The sequence below is a fragment of the Pogonomyrmex barbatus genome, unplaced genomic scaffold (genome assembly GCF_055798465.1).
Source record: "Pogonomyrmex barbatus isolate J1 unplaced genomic scaffold, ASM5579846v1 scaffold11, whole genome shotgun sequence".
Taxonomy (NCBI): domain Eukaryota; kingdom Metazoa; phylum Arthropoda; class Insecta; order Hymenoptera; family Formicidae; genus Pogonomyrmex; species Pogonomyrmex barbatus.
In genome coordinates, this window is record NW_028297107.1 from 5,645,208 (window position 1) to 5,665,881 (window position 20,674).

At 45.4% G+C, this 20,674-nt stretch overlaps 1 protein-coding gene across 4 annotated transcripts in view; it reads left to right on the forward strand.

Annotated features, from left to right (window-relative positions):
• Positions 1-20,674, forward strand: part of LOC105432042 (kin of IRRE-like protein 1) — a 363,147-nt gene that overhangs the window by 65,035 nt on the left and 277,438 nt on the right. The window contains exon 1 of one of the 4 annotated variants that reach the window (XM_011646645.3): positions 19,261-19,633. The exons of the other annotated variants lie outside the window; for them this stretch is intronic. Coding sequence (XP_011644947.2) covers positions 19,471-19,633 — 163 coding nt within the window. The 5' untranslated portion in view covers positions 19,261-19,470. Of the gene's footprint in view, positions 1-19,260; positions 19,634-20,674 lie in introns of those variants that run through there. 4 annotated transcript variants of the gene reach the window in all.

Here is a 20,674-nt window from a genome sequence, read left to right on the forward strand (position 1 = left end):
ACAGAGTTCGCGGGGAGAAATTGGTATAACTCGGCGCTTTGCGGGCCATTAATAAAGCGGCGAGGGCGGCCGCGCGGCGCATCCGCGCGTATCCACTGCCGTCGCCGCCGCTGGCTCGCGCGAATGTTCGCCGCCGCGGACATTACACGTCCGACGTGTACACGTGCACACGAATGGGCACTTACCGGGCGACTCGGCACGGTGACCGAGCACGCTCGCTCACGCGAGGAGCGCGGAGTGCCCTCGTGAGTGCGAGCCGGGCTCTCGGTTTCTCCGTCACGGCCTCGCGAGCGGAATCGATGCGGTGGTTGGGGCGGACTGAACCGACGACGACGACGACGACGACGACGATGACGACGAAAGAGGAACAATCATTACCCGCGTTTCGTACGAGCATTTCGGCCGCGGGTAATATTACAGATAGATATACAGATAAACGAAGTTTATTACGTAACACATACGGAGAGAAGACGTACTCGCGACGCAAATAACTAACGAGTGGAGAGGAGGTGGGTGAAGTATGCGTTAGAGTCTTCTTGTGAAAAGTAAGGTATTTTTGTAGACATATTCGGGTTATCCGATATCCGGATTACCGATTTATAATACAATCGTGCCGTATCCAACGGAGAGATTATAAATATTTAAAGATAACATGTTAATTTTGAACGTTATCTTTATTTTTCTACGTCGAAGAGAGATAAATCGTTAATTAGTAGAGTAGAATTGATTGTAATATAATCCGGTTATCACAGATTGCAAAATTTGATAAGACGGAAAGGAACGATAAGATACTTTTACCATTTTAAAATTAAGAGAGAAAATTTAAAAATTTCTTACGTAATTTTGTTTATCAGCGAGCTTGTTAAGACAATTAGGATAATAATTTCTCTTTTCCGGAAGCTATAGTTCCATATAAACCCGATTCAGGCAGATTGTTCGCGAAGGAAAGGATACTCGTCGATATAAAAAATTCTAACAATAATCGGTTATGATAAACATGAATATTAAGATATGCCAAAGCATATTGCATGCTCCAGCAATTTTCGTCGGAAATGCGCTTCGATCAGATTGAGCAGCGAGCGTCAGCGCGACGGGATCGTCGTTAAAGGATTAATTAAACGTAACAAAGAAATAAAACTGCGACATTATCCGTGGCGGGTTACACATAAGTGCATACAAGGAACGGTGGATCGCGGCCGCCATCGGCCGGTATCACTCGGGGTATCTCGCGTTTTCTCGCCAGGCGAGAACCGGAAGTTGGAGCGCACAGCTCTTTTCCGGTGGCATGGCCAAGCGTTTGCGCTCGAATGGCGGATTAATCGCGATACGCGTCAGGCAAGAGAACGCCCGACACGATGGGGCGGAAGAAAGAAAGATGGATGAAGAGGGCGAGCCGGAAAGACAGAGAGAGAGAGAGAGAGAGAGAGAGAGAGAGAGAATGAGACAGAGGATAGAGAGAGAGAGACTATCGCGCGCCACCCCTTGGATGCTTACAAAGGTAAATCGTGGCTTGTATTGGAATTTGTTAAGCGTGCTTTCACCGTCGAGAAGAGAGGTTCCCTTTTAGGAAAACAAAGAGAGAGATTGCCGCATCCGCGATGCAAAATTTGTTGCCAAGAAATCATTATACTGCCTCGACGAAATGTGAGATATGAGAGATATAAATTAGACATTGCTGAAAAAATTTATTGAGTCGTCATTTTTGTATTTTAAGAGTGTTTACTTTTTTATCTGTTCGCTCTCTTTGTTTCTACCATTATCTTTGACAAGATGACATTTTGTAATGATCATACAGAAGATAGAAATATTTCGCGACGTATCGATCGGTGGTAGTTATTATAAATGCAATATGATAGAAAGGATTTTACTCTCATCACCGAATATTTTATAAATCAGATATATCTGCGTATATACGAGTAGAGTAGTCATAAATATTTTCAAACTAAATCGCTCCTTCTAGTAGTAGTAGTATATCGTGTAGTGTAAAATTAGAAAATATAAAGTGTAGCTTAAATAACGAAATGAAAGTTTACGGACTAATGAACGATGAAATGTGAAAGATTGCATTTTAATTCATGACGTTTGACCTCGCCATTTTAACGTTCTATTACAGACTTCATGTATTTGTACGCATAGTTCAAATGCTAATCGAAGAATCTGTTTGAAAGTGTAACGAAGAAGAACGAGTGCAGAAGCAAAGCGACGAAAAATAAAGGGCCGTCCTTTGAGTTGTTTATAGAGGTAAGTCGTGGCTTTTACGGAATTTGCATAGCTTTTCTCAAGAAAACGGGCACGTGGAGGAAAGTAAGGAACAAAGAGAAGGCAATTTCGTTGTTGACAGTAGAAAAATTACCGTAAAAAGATTACGCGTACCGTGGATCATCAAAGCACATTAAAATACACTGCGAATTGTCAAACTTGCGAGTTATCTCTTTATGAAATAATGTTGAAATTGAATGTAGACGAGAATGGAGAAATACCTAAGTTACATATTTTTAATATCAAGGAATCCTGAAACAGCTGAAAACCGTAGAAATTAAATATACATTTTTCTTGAAGATAATAATAAAATAAGACATGTATAAGTATATGTTGTGTATGAATTTTTATTTTAAATTGTTATGCAATAGCTTCTTTTTTTTTTTTTTTTTTTTTTTTAATTACATCTTGTCATATATTTCTATCTTTTTAACTAGTGATAATATATAATTTTATTATTCAAAAATATAATTAAGTAACTATGAATGAAGTAGCAAGTAATAAAAATATTTCCTATGATAATTGATAACAAGAAAAACAAAATTTTGTAATTTAATAGATGTGCCAGATGTGTGTAATCATATTCGCGCTGCGGAAAGGATGACGTCATTAGAAGCGATGTTGGACGGATTGACCGATATGTAGGCGAAAGGAGGGAGGACGCGTCGGATGTGTTTACAAAGGTAAATCGCGGTGGTTTTCGTGAAATTCGAACCGGTGTCGGTCGCGCTGTGAAAACGAGAACTGACGCCCGAGGTGTAGAGTAGTTTCACGAACAACAAAGGACAAAGCTACCGCGGGAACGGATATCGTAATGAAGAATGGCGCGCAGTGAGATTCGCCGTTAATGATGAACGTTCACATTAACGGCGCCGTACGGTTAAGAGTATAATTGACGTCGTCGGGAGGAGGGACGGGAGGAACACAGATAAATTATGCGTTCGCGAAAGGTGGATGGTTCGCGCGCGAGAAATTTCACGGCTAACGCCGAACCTGGGCGGAAAACGCAGGCTCTTTAGCAGCGGATTAATCGTTCTACGGGGAGGACAGGAAAAGCACAAGGGCTGAGAAGCGCAAGTTGCTGGTCGTTCAAAGCTAAATCGTGGCTTTCATGAAATTCGATGCCAATTTGCACTCGCTGAGAAATACACGCGTGTGTAAGCTAGAAGAAGAGAGGGAGAGAGAGAAAGAGAGAAGGGCAGCTGGGAGGAAGGAAGGAAGAGGGGAGGGAGAGAGAGAGAGAGAGAGAGAGAGAGAAGCTAATTTCGAGAGATAACGTAGAACAAGGCGCGTCGATGGGAAGCTGTAATGAATTGTGGCCGGAAAGGATTAAGCACGTTCATTACGCCATAACTTAGCGCGGTATACAATCGGGTTAAAGAAGTGCGTCAGGGATTAGTCCGACAAATATTTATTGCATCTTTTAATCTCCCGGTTGCGCGCATCTGCGCTTCTTAATCTTACCCCGCTTTAAGATATTTAATTCATCGAGCGCGTCGAGGGCGGACTGCACGCTATCTTCTGTTTTACATGCGTCTGGTATATATTTCATTATTCTATCGCATCGAACGCGGCGAGAACGAAAGAGAGAGAAAGAGAGAAAGGAGAGAGAGAGAGGGGGGGGGGGAAGACTGAAATTGGTGTTCTCGAGTCACGATTTACACGATAGCGATTGCACGAAGCGCTGCGTTCAGCAATAATAAGAGGAGTCGCGAAGGAAAATCGCCGGCCGAACATCGTCGGCAATAAGGAATTATTCCGTTTCGTTGCCCGAATTTGTCATGCGCGTCGTAAATCCTATACTATAACGGACACATTCCCGCGTGTGCGGAAGCGCGACGACGCGAGACGCGTGCGTCATCGCCATCGGATTAATGGCGACACAGTGTCACCCTTTCTAGTGAAAGCTCTCGAAACGCCCGGACAAAGTGGACACGAAGATAGGGATAGCGCGCGTTAAACGTTCAAAGGTAATCGTACCTCCCCCGCGTAATTCGACGCGGAACACTTCACCGGCTAGAAAACAAACATGATGGAGAGGACACTTTCGGCGGACAACAAAGATCGGATGTGTGTTTGCGCGCGCGGCGGATTGACGCGGCTGAAACGGATACGCGCGGCGCGTATCCGGCAAAGGCAGATGTTACGTGACCAAGGATTATTACAATATTAATGGGACATGTAAAGAGGGAGGGACGAGGCGGGAGATAAATAGAAATCGCGTAACGAGAGGGCCGATGAAAGCCGGGCTGCTGAATTATTAACTACCACGCGACGCCGAACTCGCATCGGTGTGACCGATGTCGTGATAGGACTCGATACGAATTTCATTAATAACTATATTGACAGAGAGGGACAAAAAGGTTAACATATGACTGTGATTTTTAGAGAGGGAATATCGCGGGGAATTTAATTTCGAAAACTCGGCCATTTCTCCGAATAAAATTTTTTTCACGTTAATAAGATTTCGCGTGAACCGTGGCACTTTTTTTTTTAGAATTATTACGAATTAATCGCATTTCAACGAGATCAACATTATTACACGATATTTACATCGCGGGCAATCATTCCCGGTCTGTTTAGTATCGTAATAATTACTTCATATTTTGCAATAATATTGTTTGTTTAATGCGTACATTAATGTCAATATAATATCTGCGTTAGTATTACTGGGATGACATATTGCGTCACAATAATATTGATTCTGCGCGGGCCAAATTTTATTGCACTATTGCAGGCATTGTTGAAAAAACTTTGAACACACAAGAGGAATTTCAACAATGTCTTTATTTAAATAACCGAGAATAAAAATTTTTAAAATAATAATTCTCTGACTCTGGATTAAAGAGACATAAAAATAGTGTAATATTTTATAATTCTGGAAAAAAAAATATTGCGAATGAAATGTATAAATTCATCAAAATGGTACCGGCGGCAATTAGAGGAAATGACAAGTGATTTTTGGTAAACCCTTTCCGAACGTGTTAAATTTTTAAAAACATATGAAATGAATAAACGTTACGTCGACATTTTATATCACGCGTGGTGAAATAACGGGGAGATATATATAAGTGGTGTAAGTTTAGATGGCCAATGCAATCTCTGAGAACCGAATCACGCAAGTTATTACGATACTAATCAGTCCGGGAATGATTGCCCGCGATGTAAATGCGCGTCCCGCGGGGATACATAGGTTTATCTCGCGCGGAGGCCGCGCGAAGGTGCGGGGCAAAAGTTGGGGATGGAACTGGATCCGAGCCGCCTGTCGCGGCCAGGCCGCCGCGATGAACCTAATCAAAACAGTCGCGAATAACTCGAATAAAGCGGGATGCAACTTCCATGCCTGGTAACACCGCGCTCTAAAACATACGCGAGATACGAGTGTGTGTCCGGGCGGTGATGAAGAGCGGAGAATGTACAGAGAGAGAAAGAGGGGGGGGAGGGGGGAGAGGGAGACGAGCCCGCGGCGAGGAGGAGTGATAGGTGGCGGAGGGAAAGGGAGAACGCCTGAGGGAGAGGAATACTGAACAGTACGTGCAACGCGAAACGAGCGGATTCAGTGCGCTGGGGCGAGCACGATGGGTGGCGGTGGTAGTGATATACTTTGGTCGGACATGCAATTAGTAGTGCTAGCGTGACTATGGCCGGGCAACCACCGGCATAGTCAACCACGGAACAGGGGTACCGCGCACGCGGAGGAGAAACCGGGGGGAAGGGGGGGACGCGCAGGGGGTCCGACCGCGATATTCTCTCGACCTCGTTCGCGTCGAAGAACGAAGAGGAAGGATGGCGGGGGCAGAGATTCCTTCGGATCTCGTTCGATGCCTCGTCGCGCGTGATCCTCGAGCGTTTTGCGAACGGCGGAAGGATATCTCGCTATCGTGAGTAATGTCTTCGTGAGTGCGCGAACGTCTTCTTCCTCCTTGTCTTTCTCCAGAAGTGATACACGCTAATGTCGTGCTAATAAGAGCGCTAATTATCACGGCGAACAGGGAGGTTGAGAGAGGGAGGAGGGTGGGAGCGAATTATTAGAATGCGCGGGCCTCCACTTTATGGTTGGAACGCGCGACACAAAATATGCGTGTCGGGCGTGATACTAATGGGCGATACTAAAAGCGAATTGAAAATGTTATTTCCCTCGCCGGGAAATATCCCCGGCGGAAACCGGTGGCCATCGGCGGTTTGGCACCATTTCGGCGCGGATGTTAATTGCGGCGCGACCCTCTTTTTTTTTTTTATTCCTCCCCCTCAGAAAAGCGGGACGGTGTGAGCGGGATGAGCAAAGGTCAACACTGATAATTCATGGCGTTTCGACGATAAAAGCGGGCCGTCTAATACTGGGCCGTTATAATTTATAATAGAATGGCCGTGGCGCGGCGCGGCGCGGCGCGGACGGCCAAACAAGCCGGGAAATATGGCACGGCCATTAAAGGCTAACGATTAATTAAGCAGGAAATAAATATTTGCCCAACGAATTACGGCGATATTAATCTCCGTTTTGTGCGTGCCGTCGTGTCGCGTCGCGTCGCGCTACGCACCTCCCTGCCGGTACTTTCGCGTGTTGCGCGCGCGCGCGCGCGCGCCTGTTTTCCAGATTATACGGGCCACGAGCTCTCGCGCGGAGATCAGAACTCATCCCGCAGTGAGATAACCCGTTAACGTGGCACGACCGCCGAGATATTTCATCAATTGAGAAAGTGCTCTTGCCTCAGAACTCGCGCAAACCGACTGGCTCTCCCGCGAGATGATTTCGAGATATTAGTGTCAATCATCATCAGGACTGAAAGACAACCTTCAATAGCAATGTGATTAAGTATATGGTAATGTTGCTTTTTCACAAATAGCTTTGCAGGATTAAATTTCACATAACCATTTTGCACTGTCAAATCATCTCTTTATCTCGCGATATTTTATTACTTTTGATGGAAAACATCTATATCGATTTACGGGCTCGTAGAGTTCACTATTTCAAAATTAAACGGCTCGGTATAAAATGGTGTATTTTTATTTTAAGCGCGATTAATTTTTCTTTTTATTTTATTTATCCGAGAGTTTCGATCATCTATTATTTTTTTTTTCTGTTAATGTCCTCTTGATTTCATCTGTAATTTAGAAATCTTTTATTAATAAATTGAACGTGTATCCGGATACAATTTTCATCGACATGAATGGTGTTTAAACGCATAATGTAGGATAAGATATTGAGAGGAGCGTTAGACGTCTAAATAGAAAGCCCGCATCCGTTTCCACTGTAATTCTCCCAGTTAGATAGCAAAGGGTTAACTCTACTGCTGGGTAGGTCCAGTTGGGTTAGCCACAGGCGTTCAGGCGTTCTTTGCCTCCATTAAATTAACCCTTTACGCTAGCAAGTCTGCCCACGGGCGCTCAAACGTCGTATTTATACCGTCATTCTGATTGGCTGTCTCGCAGTTTAGTTGCGATAATAAGTTTCTCATTTTAAATATCTTAATTTATATTATAAAATTTAAGTTTTAATTGTTTATTTACTTATTTTTATCGCGCACATATCTACTTTTTATACTTTTCATTTATTTTAAAATATCGGTTATTTTTTTTATTATTATTATTTTTTTTATTTAATTATCGTTTTTCTCGAGTTTATAATTTAGAATTTTGAAAAAAATGGGATGCTTATCTGGATACAATTTCAATTAATATAGAAAAAATGTTGAATGCACAAAAGATATTAATAATTTTTTGTAGGACACACACGTGGCATGCGATATATTTTCGAGATAAATCGGAAAACTATAGAAAAATGTGACAGGTGGTGAAATATGATGGATCGTGCTTTCATTTGCGTTAATTATCTATAGCGAAATAAGAAACGAGAAAGTTAGTATCACGCAATCGTAAATGTCCACCGGAAACGCAAGCATATGGCGATTCGCGTCCCGGGCGCGGGCGCACAATTAATCTTCATGATTTTAATTAAAGCCCCCCGGGCGGGCGGGCGGGCGAAGAATTTCGCAAATTGAAAAACGCGTCTAAAATTTGAAGGAAACGGTTACGCGTTGCCCAACGAGCGCGAACGATCGTTTGTCTTGCGTGTTTTTGCCCGGCGCAACGGCCACGTCGTGTCTATCACGCGAAATCCGTGACTATTCGCGGCGTAAACCGCTGTTACACGGCGCGCAAAATTCTATCCCCGGTTCACGAGAGGCGAGGCGGGCAATGCCCGCGGAAGATGCCAGACATAGAAGACGTCAAGGCAGAGAGATGCGAGTCACTCCATCATAATTAGTCTCCTGGTTTGCCCAAAGGATTGTACCAAGCGCTACCTCGAATTCAAAATTAACGCGATCGGTGATTAATACTGTTGCGTATAATTAATTCTGTCTACCATTAGGACTGATGTGCCTCGCGGATTTGTCCAATCGCGCTGTTCGACGGATCCATGACGGACTCATAATGACGAAAGAAGACGATCATCGGTTAATTAATCGAAATGACCCGAGTCTATTAGCTAGAACTGTCTTATTTATTAATAGCAGACTAACTATGTAGTCTTTGTCTTTGATCAATAATATAATCTCTTGTTTTCTGGAAATTTGATGCTCCGTTCGAAGTGGAATGCAAGAAATTAATGCTCATCGTCAAGAATGTATATCTCTGCCGTTCAACGAGACTTCTCTATCGTAGGTTTTTATTCGATAGTCGGGCTCGTCTTGAATAACGATTGAGATTCGAGTTGAATACGAGTTCAACAGTTTCCATCATTTAAATCTAACTAATGATGCGCCGCCTTCGAAGGAGTATCGCGCAATAATGGCCCCGGCGGAACGTGCGAAGAAAGCGCACAATGACGAGATGAGGACGTAATGGAGAGCTATCGATGAAAGGCGACTCACGATTGATTTATGTACGAAGTGCGTGTCTTCTCAGTCATTTACATCGAACCTTCTTGCCTAGGGGTGCTTACACGGGAGTCCGTGGTGCATTCGTATAACGGTTCGTCGCGAGGGAGTTTGCGAGTCGTTATCGAGTATCGTTATTGAATTTCACGGGAGGGGAGGCAGCCGACGAGTTATTCAACTAAAATCGAATCCGCCGCCGCCGACTGCCGTCTTTGAAACGAAAAAGAGTACGGACCGTGAAGAAATCCTACGGCCGAGTACTCGCGCGAGTACTTCTTTTCGCCCCGTGAAATTTGCATTAAACTACGGCAGTGAGTCAGCGCGCGCGGCCTTAATTGCTTACTTTGGAGAGGATCGTTACTTGTAGTTGGCTGTTTTGCGTCGCCCGACTTAAGTCGCCGAATGATATGGCCGGTACATAATCCCAAGTGGCTCCGGCAAATGGTTGGAGTAATTCGAGCGATTTGCGACGCCGGGATACGAAAGGGAGAGAGAAAGAGAGAGAGAGGAGGGGGGAGGAGAGACGCGAGAAGCGGACCGGCGGCAATCGTGAAGTTCGCGAATTTTCTGAACGCGCGCGCATCTCGCCCGTTTCAGGAAGTTATTAGCCGTTCGATGTTTGTTTCGCCAAGTTCGTCATCGTTTCTGCAGAGTTACGCGTTACGACTGCTGCAAACGGCGAGCTAACTAGCAATCCCGAACTTCCAATAGCATCTCGAACAGTACTCGTACGAAAATTCTGACGATAAAGTTAATCATCATGTAAACGTGATTCAGACTGATCTTCAATATTCGCGACTGTCGCAATTTAGAGATTAAATTGATGTAATTGACGGATACATCGACGTCTTTAACTGAACTATTGGGAACAGTTTGATTGATAAAATTAATTCAACATTGGGGCCATTCTGCCACCAGCAGTTCCGCTTTAGTCCACTACGAAAATTTATTATTGATGTTACATCCTGACCTTATTCCTGCTATTGGCTTAATTAGGAATTTCGCAGCGCGGCAATTGCATCTTCAGAAATTCAGCTGCGTCTCAATTTGGCGGCATACAATTTGCGAATGTACTTGGTGAACAGCTTCGCGCCCTCACGTTTCTGTAACGTATTAACCGCGCTCGCGCCATTTAAACCAGACGACTGTTGCGCGAAGTTTCGATCAACTTTTTAAGCTCGTGCAATCCTCCAACCTCGTTCGAAATTTTGCGCGATTAATATCTAAAACGTAACGAAAATAATTCAGGAGAATTGCGAGGCTAAATGTGCCGATTCTCTTAGAAATCTCCATAACGATAACTGGGACGTTATTATCAGAGAATACGAGATGGGGAAGAGGAGTGTTATTTTAATCCTCTGCGCGTCTAATTACTCCGCCAGATCCTCCCCCCTCTTCCCTCCCGATCGCGCGGGCCAAAAACGATTTCTCGTGGAGCGCACCTGGAAAATCCACCGCGGCTTCGCGAGCCAAATGGCTTGCGCGACAAACGCGCCGTAATAACTAATGGCGCGCCCTTATTCCGTTCATTGCCTCAATTACAACTTGGTCGTCGCGGCACAATTGCGTCTTTAAAGGGACGCCTCGCAGCCGGATCAATGTCGCCTGAGAGACTCGAGGAGGGGGATGGGTGCAAAAACGTTTGATATTTCCACGGGCAGACAGGCAGCTTAGAAATTGACGAAAGTGAATCCCGGTTGCGCAAACTAAATTCCCATCCCGGATAATCCGACGATGTTGCGAAACGTGTAAAACGTACTTATACACCTATGTTCATCTCCTCTGTTTCCGTGGGATGAGAGAAGCGCGATGTGACGCGAGCGAGCTGTATATCCATCGTCGTTTGTCGCTGAGGGACTTTTCAGAAAGCGAGCTCCTCGTCATCGTGACGATGCGAGTTCTAAAGAGCGCGGCTCGTTACTTTCGCACAGCGAATGACCGAGGAGAAAATGGAGAACGCGAGAGCGGTACCGCGCGCGAGCGCGTTGGAAGCGGAGGAAGGGGTGGCCACTGGCATCGCACCCTTTTTCCCCGGACGTTTTGTCCGACTGTCGGTTTGTTCTCGAGAATAATTCTGGACGAATCCCCGTCAACGCTCGTCTCCAACGTCTTCCCGGATAATTGCGGTTACGCGCGACATCGTCGTCATCGTCGTCGTCGTCGTCGTCGTCGTCGTCGTCGTCGTCGTCGTCGTCGTCGTCGTCGTCGTCGTCGTCGTCGTCGTCGTCGTCGTCGTCGTCGTCGTCGTCGTCGTCGTCGTCGTCGTCGTCGTCGTCGTCGTCGTCGTCGTCGTCGTCGTCGTCGTCGTCGTCGTCGTCGTCGTCGTCGTCGTCGTCGTCGTCGTCGTCGTCGTCGTCGTCGGCACACGGCACGCCCGGATGGTCCGTCTGAATCGCGCGTAATAATCTACGGTGACGGCAAGAAAATATTATTACGTGGGCGATAATTCTCCGGCCGGGGAACTGTACTCTCGTCAGCAATAACGGAAAAAAAGAAGAGACAAGCGTGCTCTTTATAATTGCGAGATGAAAAATAAAGACCGGAGAAATTAGTTCGCTACTGAACAAGACAAAACCGACGGTTATCTTCTGCGAGCAGAAGACGAAAATAAATAGCTCGTATATATATGTATATGTGTATATATATATATATATATATATATATTTGCGTATGTAATATTTCTTCTTTTCCACTTTTTATGTTACGAGAGACGTGCGCTATTTGTTGTTTTTCCCAGAATATATTGAATCAGCAAACATTAAATAATATTTTTTACAAAATGGAAAAATTGGACGAGACAAAAAGGCAGAGGCGCGTGTGGATGTACTATTTCAAAATAGAAAAGCCTCTCCTACTCTTTCCCTCAGCAGCAATCTAAACGGCGCGCACTGCATATAATAGCGTTTTGAAATAAACCGTCAACGAAAAGACAACCGCTGGGTCTGAAACGCACCGAGAGAGCGAGAGACAGGAAGAGAGAGAGAGAGAGAGAGAGAGAGAGAGAGAGAGAGAGAGAGAGAGAGAGAGACGAGAGGGAAAGGCAGACCCCGAAATGCCGAGCATTAATGCGAGACATAATTAAATGTGACGTAAACCCGAAATGAAAAATTCACCGCTGCTGTTCTATTTTTGATGGTTCTCGCTGATGCTTATTTTCGCCGTGCGTTTACGCGAGCCCGCTGCTTTCCGAGTTAGTTTGTTTGGAAGCGCGAAATGGTTGCCTTTAATTTTCATTCCTCCCTCATCGGCAACGAGAGGAGCAGTAATTGAGCTCGCATACAGCCCGCCCGGCTCTTATGAATGAGTGTTTCAAATGCGATGCGCGTGTGGCACACTAATTTCGTAATTTTCGTGATGCGATGAGGAGAATTGTGGAATTTTTGATTCTACCCTTAACGCCGAAACGACGTTCGCCAAAAGGCGCCGAGACTCGATGATCATCCGAAATTGTTTCTACAAATCTCGGCCATTATGAAATTTTTTGAAATTGAGTCAGGTACGCGAATTCGCAGTCGGGGAAAGCGGGAGGGTGGTTTTGGGAACAAAGCAGCTTTGTATGGCAGCTTTTTTTCGGTTAGTTTCTCCCAGTTAGTTTCCAACGAAGAACCGTCATTTTTTTCGAACAAAAGCTGTACTGCGGAATACGTTTCTCGATGGTATAGCTTTTGTCCGAAAAATAGTAGTTTTTCATAGCACGATACTGATTCGGAGTGAGAGTTTTACTCAAAGCTGTTTGGAACTTTAGAATTACCTCTATGTATCTTGAAATAAAAAGAATTTTATTCCGCCAAAATGGAATAATTCGATTAACTTTTAATAACTCTCTCAATTGTCAGTGTGCATATGCGTTTAAAGAAATAATTGCTAAAATGTAATAATTCTCAGAAATATATTATGCATTAAATATATGTTCCGAGAAATTTAAATAATCAGATTATCCAGTTTTATGTCACACATTTCAAGCGTCAAATATTTATAATGCACTGACAGTTCTCACATATATTTAATTAAATTATCTTAGAGATCCCAGTTGGGAGGCTAAGAGCGTTTTGGGCAACACGTAATTCCGCGTGTTCTTGAATGGTAAACTTGGTAAATTTGTAAATTAAAACGATAAATCTTTTCTGCATAAAGCCATAAAACGTCCGACGTTTTTAATTGCGGCGGACGTTGTCGGTTTTGGTCGACTCGCACGTGTTTTTACGTTACCTCCGCTTGCAATAACGAGCTGTTATGATGTTAGGGAACCTTAAGATTCCACGGCATAACAGATTGGGTGCATTATTCATTCCCTCATAATAACAGTCCGGTATTCTGAATACATTAACGCGAAAATTATCAGGCGGTTGCGTACGAGTGAGAGAGAGGGGGAGAGAGAGAGAGAGAGAGAGAGAGAGAAGGAAGGAAATTTCGTATAAAGTACAAAATATAATAAAATAGATTATTATAATATTGAATAAATTATTACATCGATGCCGTCGCGTGAAACAAGAACGAGCCTCGTAAAATAAGACACGAGTCGGAGATGACAGTGGAGCGATACCTCAACTTAAGGACGTTGAAAAGGACGATTCGTAATTAACCCCGTTAACACGCCGAGCGCGTACGAGGGTAGTTCTTCCTGAATTTCTTATTTGCGTCTCACGCGTGCACAAGTAACGCGGCGCTTTGTGCCTTGGAATTGTTCGAGCCAACCGCGCCGAACGATTATTACCCCACGGCCTGCCCCGTACCCCTCGTTAGGCGGGATCGTTTTTACTAACCGCGTCAATAATTGCAACGCAGTATAAGCCGTGCGGTATAAACGGGGCCGTAAATATCACGGCGCGACATCGGCCGGGTTCGACCTCGCCCCTAAAACGCAAGGAAGTGGGGTGCGACGCTACGAAACATTTAACGGCCTATTCTGTCGCGACGTTCTCTTCTTTCGATACAAATATTTTTTTTTTTTTTTTTTTTTTTTTTAATGAAACGAATTACCTCAGAACTTCGGCGAATGATGAATGCTCTCCTCGCGCTGAAAATTAATAATAAACGACCTAGTCAGAGGCGCGGTTGAACCGCCACGATTATCGTCGCACCTCGCGGGGAAAAGACCGAAAAACGTACTTTTTTCCGCCGGCAAGTGCATTTATCATTTCGTTTTTTTACTTTCGTAATTCCGTGATATTACGCGCCGCTGCCCATCTCGACGTCACCGCAATCGATAACGCAACAATAATGTATAAGTGATATATTTCCAGTATTATTACATAATTATACGGCAATTAATTCGCGGGATATAATTACGGCGCAAATAATACAGGCGCATATTAATTGATCAAAGCGCCGTCGCTTCCGCGCTCGTCGAAATTCGTTTGCGCTAAACCGGGCGGCGGGGGGGAGGGGGGTGAAGGGGGAAGAAGGGGAAGACGAGCCGCCGCGACTCGTTCGCGAACACGTGGACCGTCCTCCTTTTTCTTTTCCCTCGCTACGATATGGCTGCTCGTTACGCGACGTTTACGTTAAGATGGGGACGCTTTTTTTTTTTTCCTTTCTCCTTCCCGGGGAGGACGACCGGCGCTTCGGCGGGGTCATTCTTGAAATCCGAGTTTGCCGTATAATTTTATCGTCGTCGTTTTGCGCCATCACTTCGGGTCCGCGCGTTAAAAAAATCCTTGCGGCATGGCCGGCCGTAATGATGGTTATTAAGAATAATGACTGTCGAGGGCGGAAGAGTAGAGGCTGCCACGTAGATACATATTCATGAGAGTAAGTGAATCGCCCAATATCTTATGGTAGTCTCCAGCTACCGCGCCCGAAAGCGGATACAAATGCCGTTTCGATAATCGACCACTATGCGCGCCTTAATTATTGGGAGGGAGGAGGGGGCTCGCCCCCTCGCCACCCCGCGCAATAAATCTACCCGGCGAACATTGTAATTTATGTCCTCTAAATGTGTATAACGGAGGATGCCTCGTAGCAATTTCGAGACATCGGCGTTCGCGACGTGCGACGAGGAATCTGCCTCGAAATTCTTAAACGCATTTTTCTTCTAAATTCCCGGAGCGTTCATTGCGATTTTAATATCTCCGTAAATCAAGTCTTTATTACTTTACAGCCTGCCCCTCCGGTGAATAAATATGGCATAGCTTATGATAGTTATTATATATTTTGCCGCGATTAAATAAAAACGGCGGGCATACGCAGTCGCGATATTGCTCGCTGAAATTTAATCAAGCTATTTAAGACTTCGATATTTAATCGCGCAATATGTTTTATTACCGGTTGAGCATTTCCTTTTATTGAAATATTAATGAAAGTTCTGTAAGCGGTATTATCGGATATAATGTACGCATTATAATGTATTATTTATTCATGTGAATATTTTGATCGCGTTACATCTGCTTTAGCATTTTAAGATATTAATTTAATATTTATACAAACTTAAGGTAATCACATTATAATTTTTAACGATCTTTCATTCGATTAATCGCCCGGGTGAAGCACCGATGGGTATGGAATATTAATCGTATTACCTTGTCAAAATGATTGTGCGTATTACAATCGAGTGCTCGGAATAAGATACTCCATGTTTTGTCATATCGCGGCATTTGATGATTGAAACGTGCCCTATATGATGATATATGATCGTTTATCGCGCGACAGGCAAACATTATTATTAAGCGCATAGAATGGCACAATGTAAAACTGGAATATTGATCTTCATTAAATCATCCCTCTCCCCCCTCCCTCCTCTTTCCTCGCCTCTTCGACATATGCGTGCGGAAAATGTTTAATTATGTATGCGTGCAAATGGAAAGTCGTGCGAGCAGACCCGGTTTGGTTAAAGCTGTAAATAGACAACAATAGAATCTTTCCAGCTTCACGCCCAATTTAACGGGGAGGATCTTTAATTTGCCATTGGCTCTTCGATACACCGCTATGATCGTGATCTATTCTCGCGTCGTCTCCGCGAGACTCGTCGAATCTCCATACTTATTTTCGGAAATCGCATTACGCGCCCGGCTTTCCGAATAAAGTAGATTCCCGGAGTTGGAGTTACGAGCGGCGTAATATCGCGGCAGGATAATGAATTTCTAAAGGGGGCGATATGAAAAAAGAGTAGCGCGTGTATCGAATAAATCGCGACGCAAACGGCTCAGATACGGCTCCGGAAGATGCGCGACCGCACGCGCGCGCGCGCGCGCGAGCACACGGGGCGGGGGAGGAAATCGCGCGCTTCCTTCCACTCGATTAACTTTCCCAATGATCGTGATTGGATCTACCGCCAAGTCGGAAGGAATCAATTACCCCTGCGGATTCCCGATCCCACCCCCTTATCCGAGCGGGACTCAACGAAGACGAATCGAAACGTATTCCGAGCGTACCCCGCCCGGGAGAACGGGGGAGGGGGGTTCTTCTTTCTATCTCTCTTTCTCTCTCTTTTTCTGCCTTGAGTCAAGAAGATTCAAAGTAATTTTAATATATTATTCATCGAAAAGAAAAAGGTAACAATCGCTACGTCCGTTTCTCTCGGAGCGCCTCGACGCTCTTCAATATCCGCGTAAGTTACGATATGAGTTTCCCCCCCCCCCCTCCGTGACACGCGGACGGAACGTACGATATGGATATCTCGATGCGGATATCTTCCCACGGAAGATTTCTCCGAACATTTCTTCGCAAAGTTTCCGTGACAGACATTTTATGCGGAATGGGACATACATAGTAACTTCTCCTGCGTACGCGGGAAACTTCATGATTCGCAAGTTTCACAACTGACATATATCCAGCATCGCGGCAAACCGCGAAGTTCGAGCAAATGTTTGTGCCGCTTCTCGCGGAATTTCGCGAAACGGACTGGCTTATTATTATTCAAAAACGATATAACTCCGGGAGCTCCGGAGTGTGTTGCAATCTCTCCTCCACTCTCGGTGGCGCGCGGCGTGCCCGGCGCGCGATTCCCCGGGGGAATCGGCCTAGTGGAGTGGACGATTAAGATCTCGAGGAGCTCGTAAACCGGCGCGGGTTTATTGTGTTCGCAACCCTCCTTTTCTTCTCCTCCGCGTCATCTCTCCCTCTCGCCTTCCATTCCCGGCGCCGCTTTTTCATGTCGCGGGATTTACGCGTCTGCCTTTTATTTATTCACGCTTTAATTACCACCCTGGTCTTCATCCTTGGGCGGAAAAAAAGGCGAGGGGCAGTGAGACAGAGAGGGAAGGGGGGGTGGAGGAGCGAGAGGGGCTTGGACGAGCGCGACGTACGTACGCGGGCGCGTTCCTAAACGAGAAACTTGGTCGAGTGAGAGGCGGGGGAGGGGGCAGAGTGGCGTTGAGATTAATGGGACCTGGTTAACGTCGCGCTGGTGTACGCCAGGTGAGAAATTTGCGTTATTCGTATATGACTGGGGAAAAATGAAGGGAAGGAGTAGGCCGGTAGTTTTATTTCAATGTTTCGCGGACCGCGAGATACGAACCACGGTTACGTTTGTTAGCTACCAAGGCGAGGGGGAGAGAGTGGGAGTTAACGCGAAACATTAACAACGCAAAGAACATTTACCGTAGACGATGATTAATGCCTCTAAAAAAAAAGGAGGGCTCGCGAAATAAACGCGACGGCGAACATTAACACGTTATTTCGGTCGTTTTCTCTCTCTCTCTCTCTTTCTCTCTCTCTCTCTCTCCCTCTCTCTCTCTCTCTTTCTGTTTTTCTCCCTCCTTTTTTTCTTTAAAATGACATTATTGTACGCGTATTCCTCTTTACGACGAAACTTTTATGGTGAAATACTTGACGCAGTTTCATTCCTCTTTACGGTAGCGCGGTATTCTCGTTGCTTTGAAAAATTCGAGCGACTTGCCGCCGTCTTACTCGAAAATTTTATTGTTCGACGAGATTGCTCGTCCCGCTAGCCGCGCTCGTAATTTCGGGAGGATTTCTCGCGCCTGTCTCAATAAATCTCGCGATTTTCTCTCCCTCGTTCTTATGCCGCCTTCCGGGCAATTCGTTTGAATCCTGGAAGCTCTCCAATCGGGTATTCGGCGGAACATCTTAATATCGTTAATGAACCTTCGCGGGTTTCTCGCAAAAAAGCATCACTAAATGCTCCTTCAGCGTTCGTTCTAAATACGAATTGCGTCGTAAAAGTTTTATCGTTGAAAATTCCCCTTCCGAGAGCGTAAGAGCCGCCGACCAAAGAGAGATTCTAATTTTCATTATAAATACTACTTTAATTTTCTGGACGACTTTTTCACTCAGTTCACGAGCTTTCTCGATACTTTGGAACTATACAAATTGAAGTAACCTAGGAGTAAAAGTTTAATGCCAATTTTATTATTGTTCGAAATAAGTGAGAGCGAGATTGCGAAATTGGCAGAGGTGAGGGAGAGAAATTCGTAAATATCTTTTGTAAAATTATCATTTAAGAAATATAATTATCGTGGCTTCCCCGAGGAGGACAACGACATAAATTTTATATTAATCAACAGTCTATCTGCGATCGTTATGAATTCTGTAAAATTTTCGGTAGAGTATTTCAAACGGTGCTACACGAAATGATTATTGTCGAAATGACTTCTTGAAGATTCTTGAGGCGAGGCTCGTCCGGTCCGCTTCGTGAGATTTCGTGACGAAGCAGGCAACATAGCGTGATACGATCGGAGTCAAGGAGGGTGGTGGTCGAAGGGGGCAAGGGGCGACCGGCATTCATCTGGGCAGATAACATCGCTTGTTAAACCCGCCCTTGCCTCCGGTAGCAGCTAGCACGCTTACCTGGAGGGACGCCATTGCTCCCAACATCGTACTGACACGAGATAGCAACCCTAGTCACTAGCTCATCCACTCCCCCCATACCTTCCCTCACCACCTGCGTTCACCACCGTCTCGACCAACGCCGCTACGACCACGGAACACCTACCGGTATCACCGGATCGTCGTTACCGTCATCATCACGACTACTACCAACGTCGGGCCACTATCACGGATTCAGCAATCGAGCCAGCTGCTGGCTAGATAACACGGTTAACTGTCGCGTCTCAATTTCGACAGCGAGAGTCTTTCGTTATATATATATATATCGCGTTCCGGGTTCCGACGAGACGTGTGTACACATTGACTTTCGACGACGATTACCATCGATATGTCGCGACGCGATTGCCAAATCTGATTAAATCTCTGGCCCGCGGCGTCCCCCCGGAGAGATCTCAGATCTCCGCGAGCCGCTCTATTTGCATCGCGGATGTCTCTCACGTCGAAATCGAATGTCGTCCCGCGATAGGATCGTTCCCCGATAACGTTGCGCCGTAGTAAAAGTTATTAATCGGAAGGGGATGAGATACGACACACCGAGGGAGGGGCGATGGTGTGTTACTCGGGTCGAATATACTCTTGTTGGTATACACTTGAAGATAACCGCGGCTTGAAAATTTATCATGAAAATTTACGCGCGCGCAACCTCGCGAGAGTTAACCCCCTAACGGCGTCTCAACGGCGGTGCAAAGAGTACGACAAAAATAAAGGAGGTAATAATAATAATAAATCATCTTTATTATGGCTGTATAATGGATGTAAAAAGGATGCTCGCGGTAATGGGTCGTAGGAAAAAGGCATAAGCCAGAGAGCTCGGGGTCTCGTTCAACGTAGTTCCTAATTAATTATTGCCATAAATAGCTGAAAAAACACAATTAGCGGAGCAGCTCGCGTAGGTGAGAAAAAATTTCATAAAGTGCCTTTTTGCGATGGAACCTTGCGAAAACTTCCTTCCGCTCCTTTGTGCGCGGGCATTATTACGCCGCGCTTGTCTCTTTTTTTTCTACTTATACCGTTAGCTATTTAGCAATTTGCATCGTTATAATAAATGTGATTACTGATACGAGAGATCCTGGTTGAGAGTCGACTGGGACGAGCGATTTTCTTCTTCGACTTCGAGCCGCTTTGCAGAATTCGCTTCTGAATTATTGAGGAATAATTCGAGGAATCTCGTATAACGTAGATATTTATCCGTGCGCCCCGTAAATTTTATCCAGCGCGATAGTCGAAGTCGCAGATTTAGACTCGCCGAAGGACCGTCGTAGGACGACTCGTAGGTTCGGGAACGATATCCCTTTCCCGTCGACCGTCATTCGCGTTTGGCCGAGAAGAAAAATACAAAACGGTAGTCGACGTCTTCTCTGGCAAAAAGGATATCGATAAGCGGGAAGAGGTGCACCTTCGCTCGAGGGTGGTGGTAGCACCGAGAAACAATTGTCGCGCCCTTAACGGCGCAGATTTGTCGAACGGGAACGGTGGTTCGACTCCTAACTGCGGCTCGAGAAATGGCAAAACCCTTCGCGTCCGGGGATAAAATGGGTTGAACAAAATAAATAAAGCGTAACTGTACTTCGTGCCGGGCCTTCGGGGATTCCTGAAAGGAGGTGGGAGGGAGGAAGGGAGTCTCGAACCTTCCACGCCGGAATCTGCACCCTAAAGCGACGCTGAAATTAAATGAGCGGCACAATTCGTAAAAGTGCTCGGCTAAAAGAAGCCGCGCGGGCCCATGGTAACCTGCTTCTCGAAGACTTTTC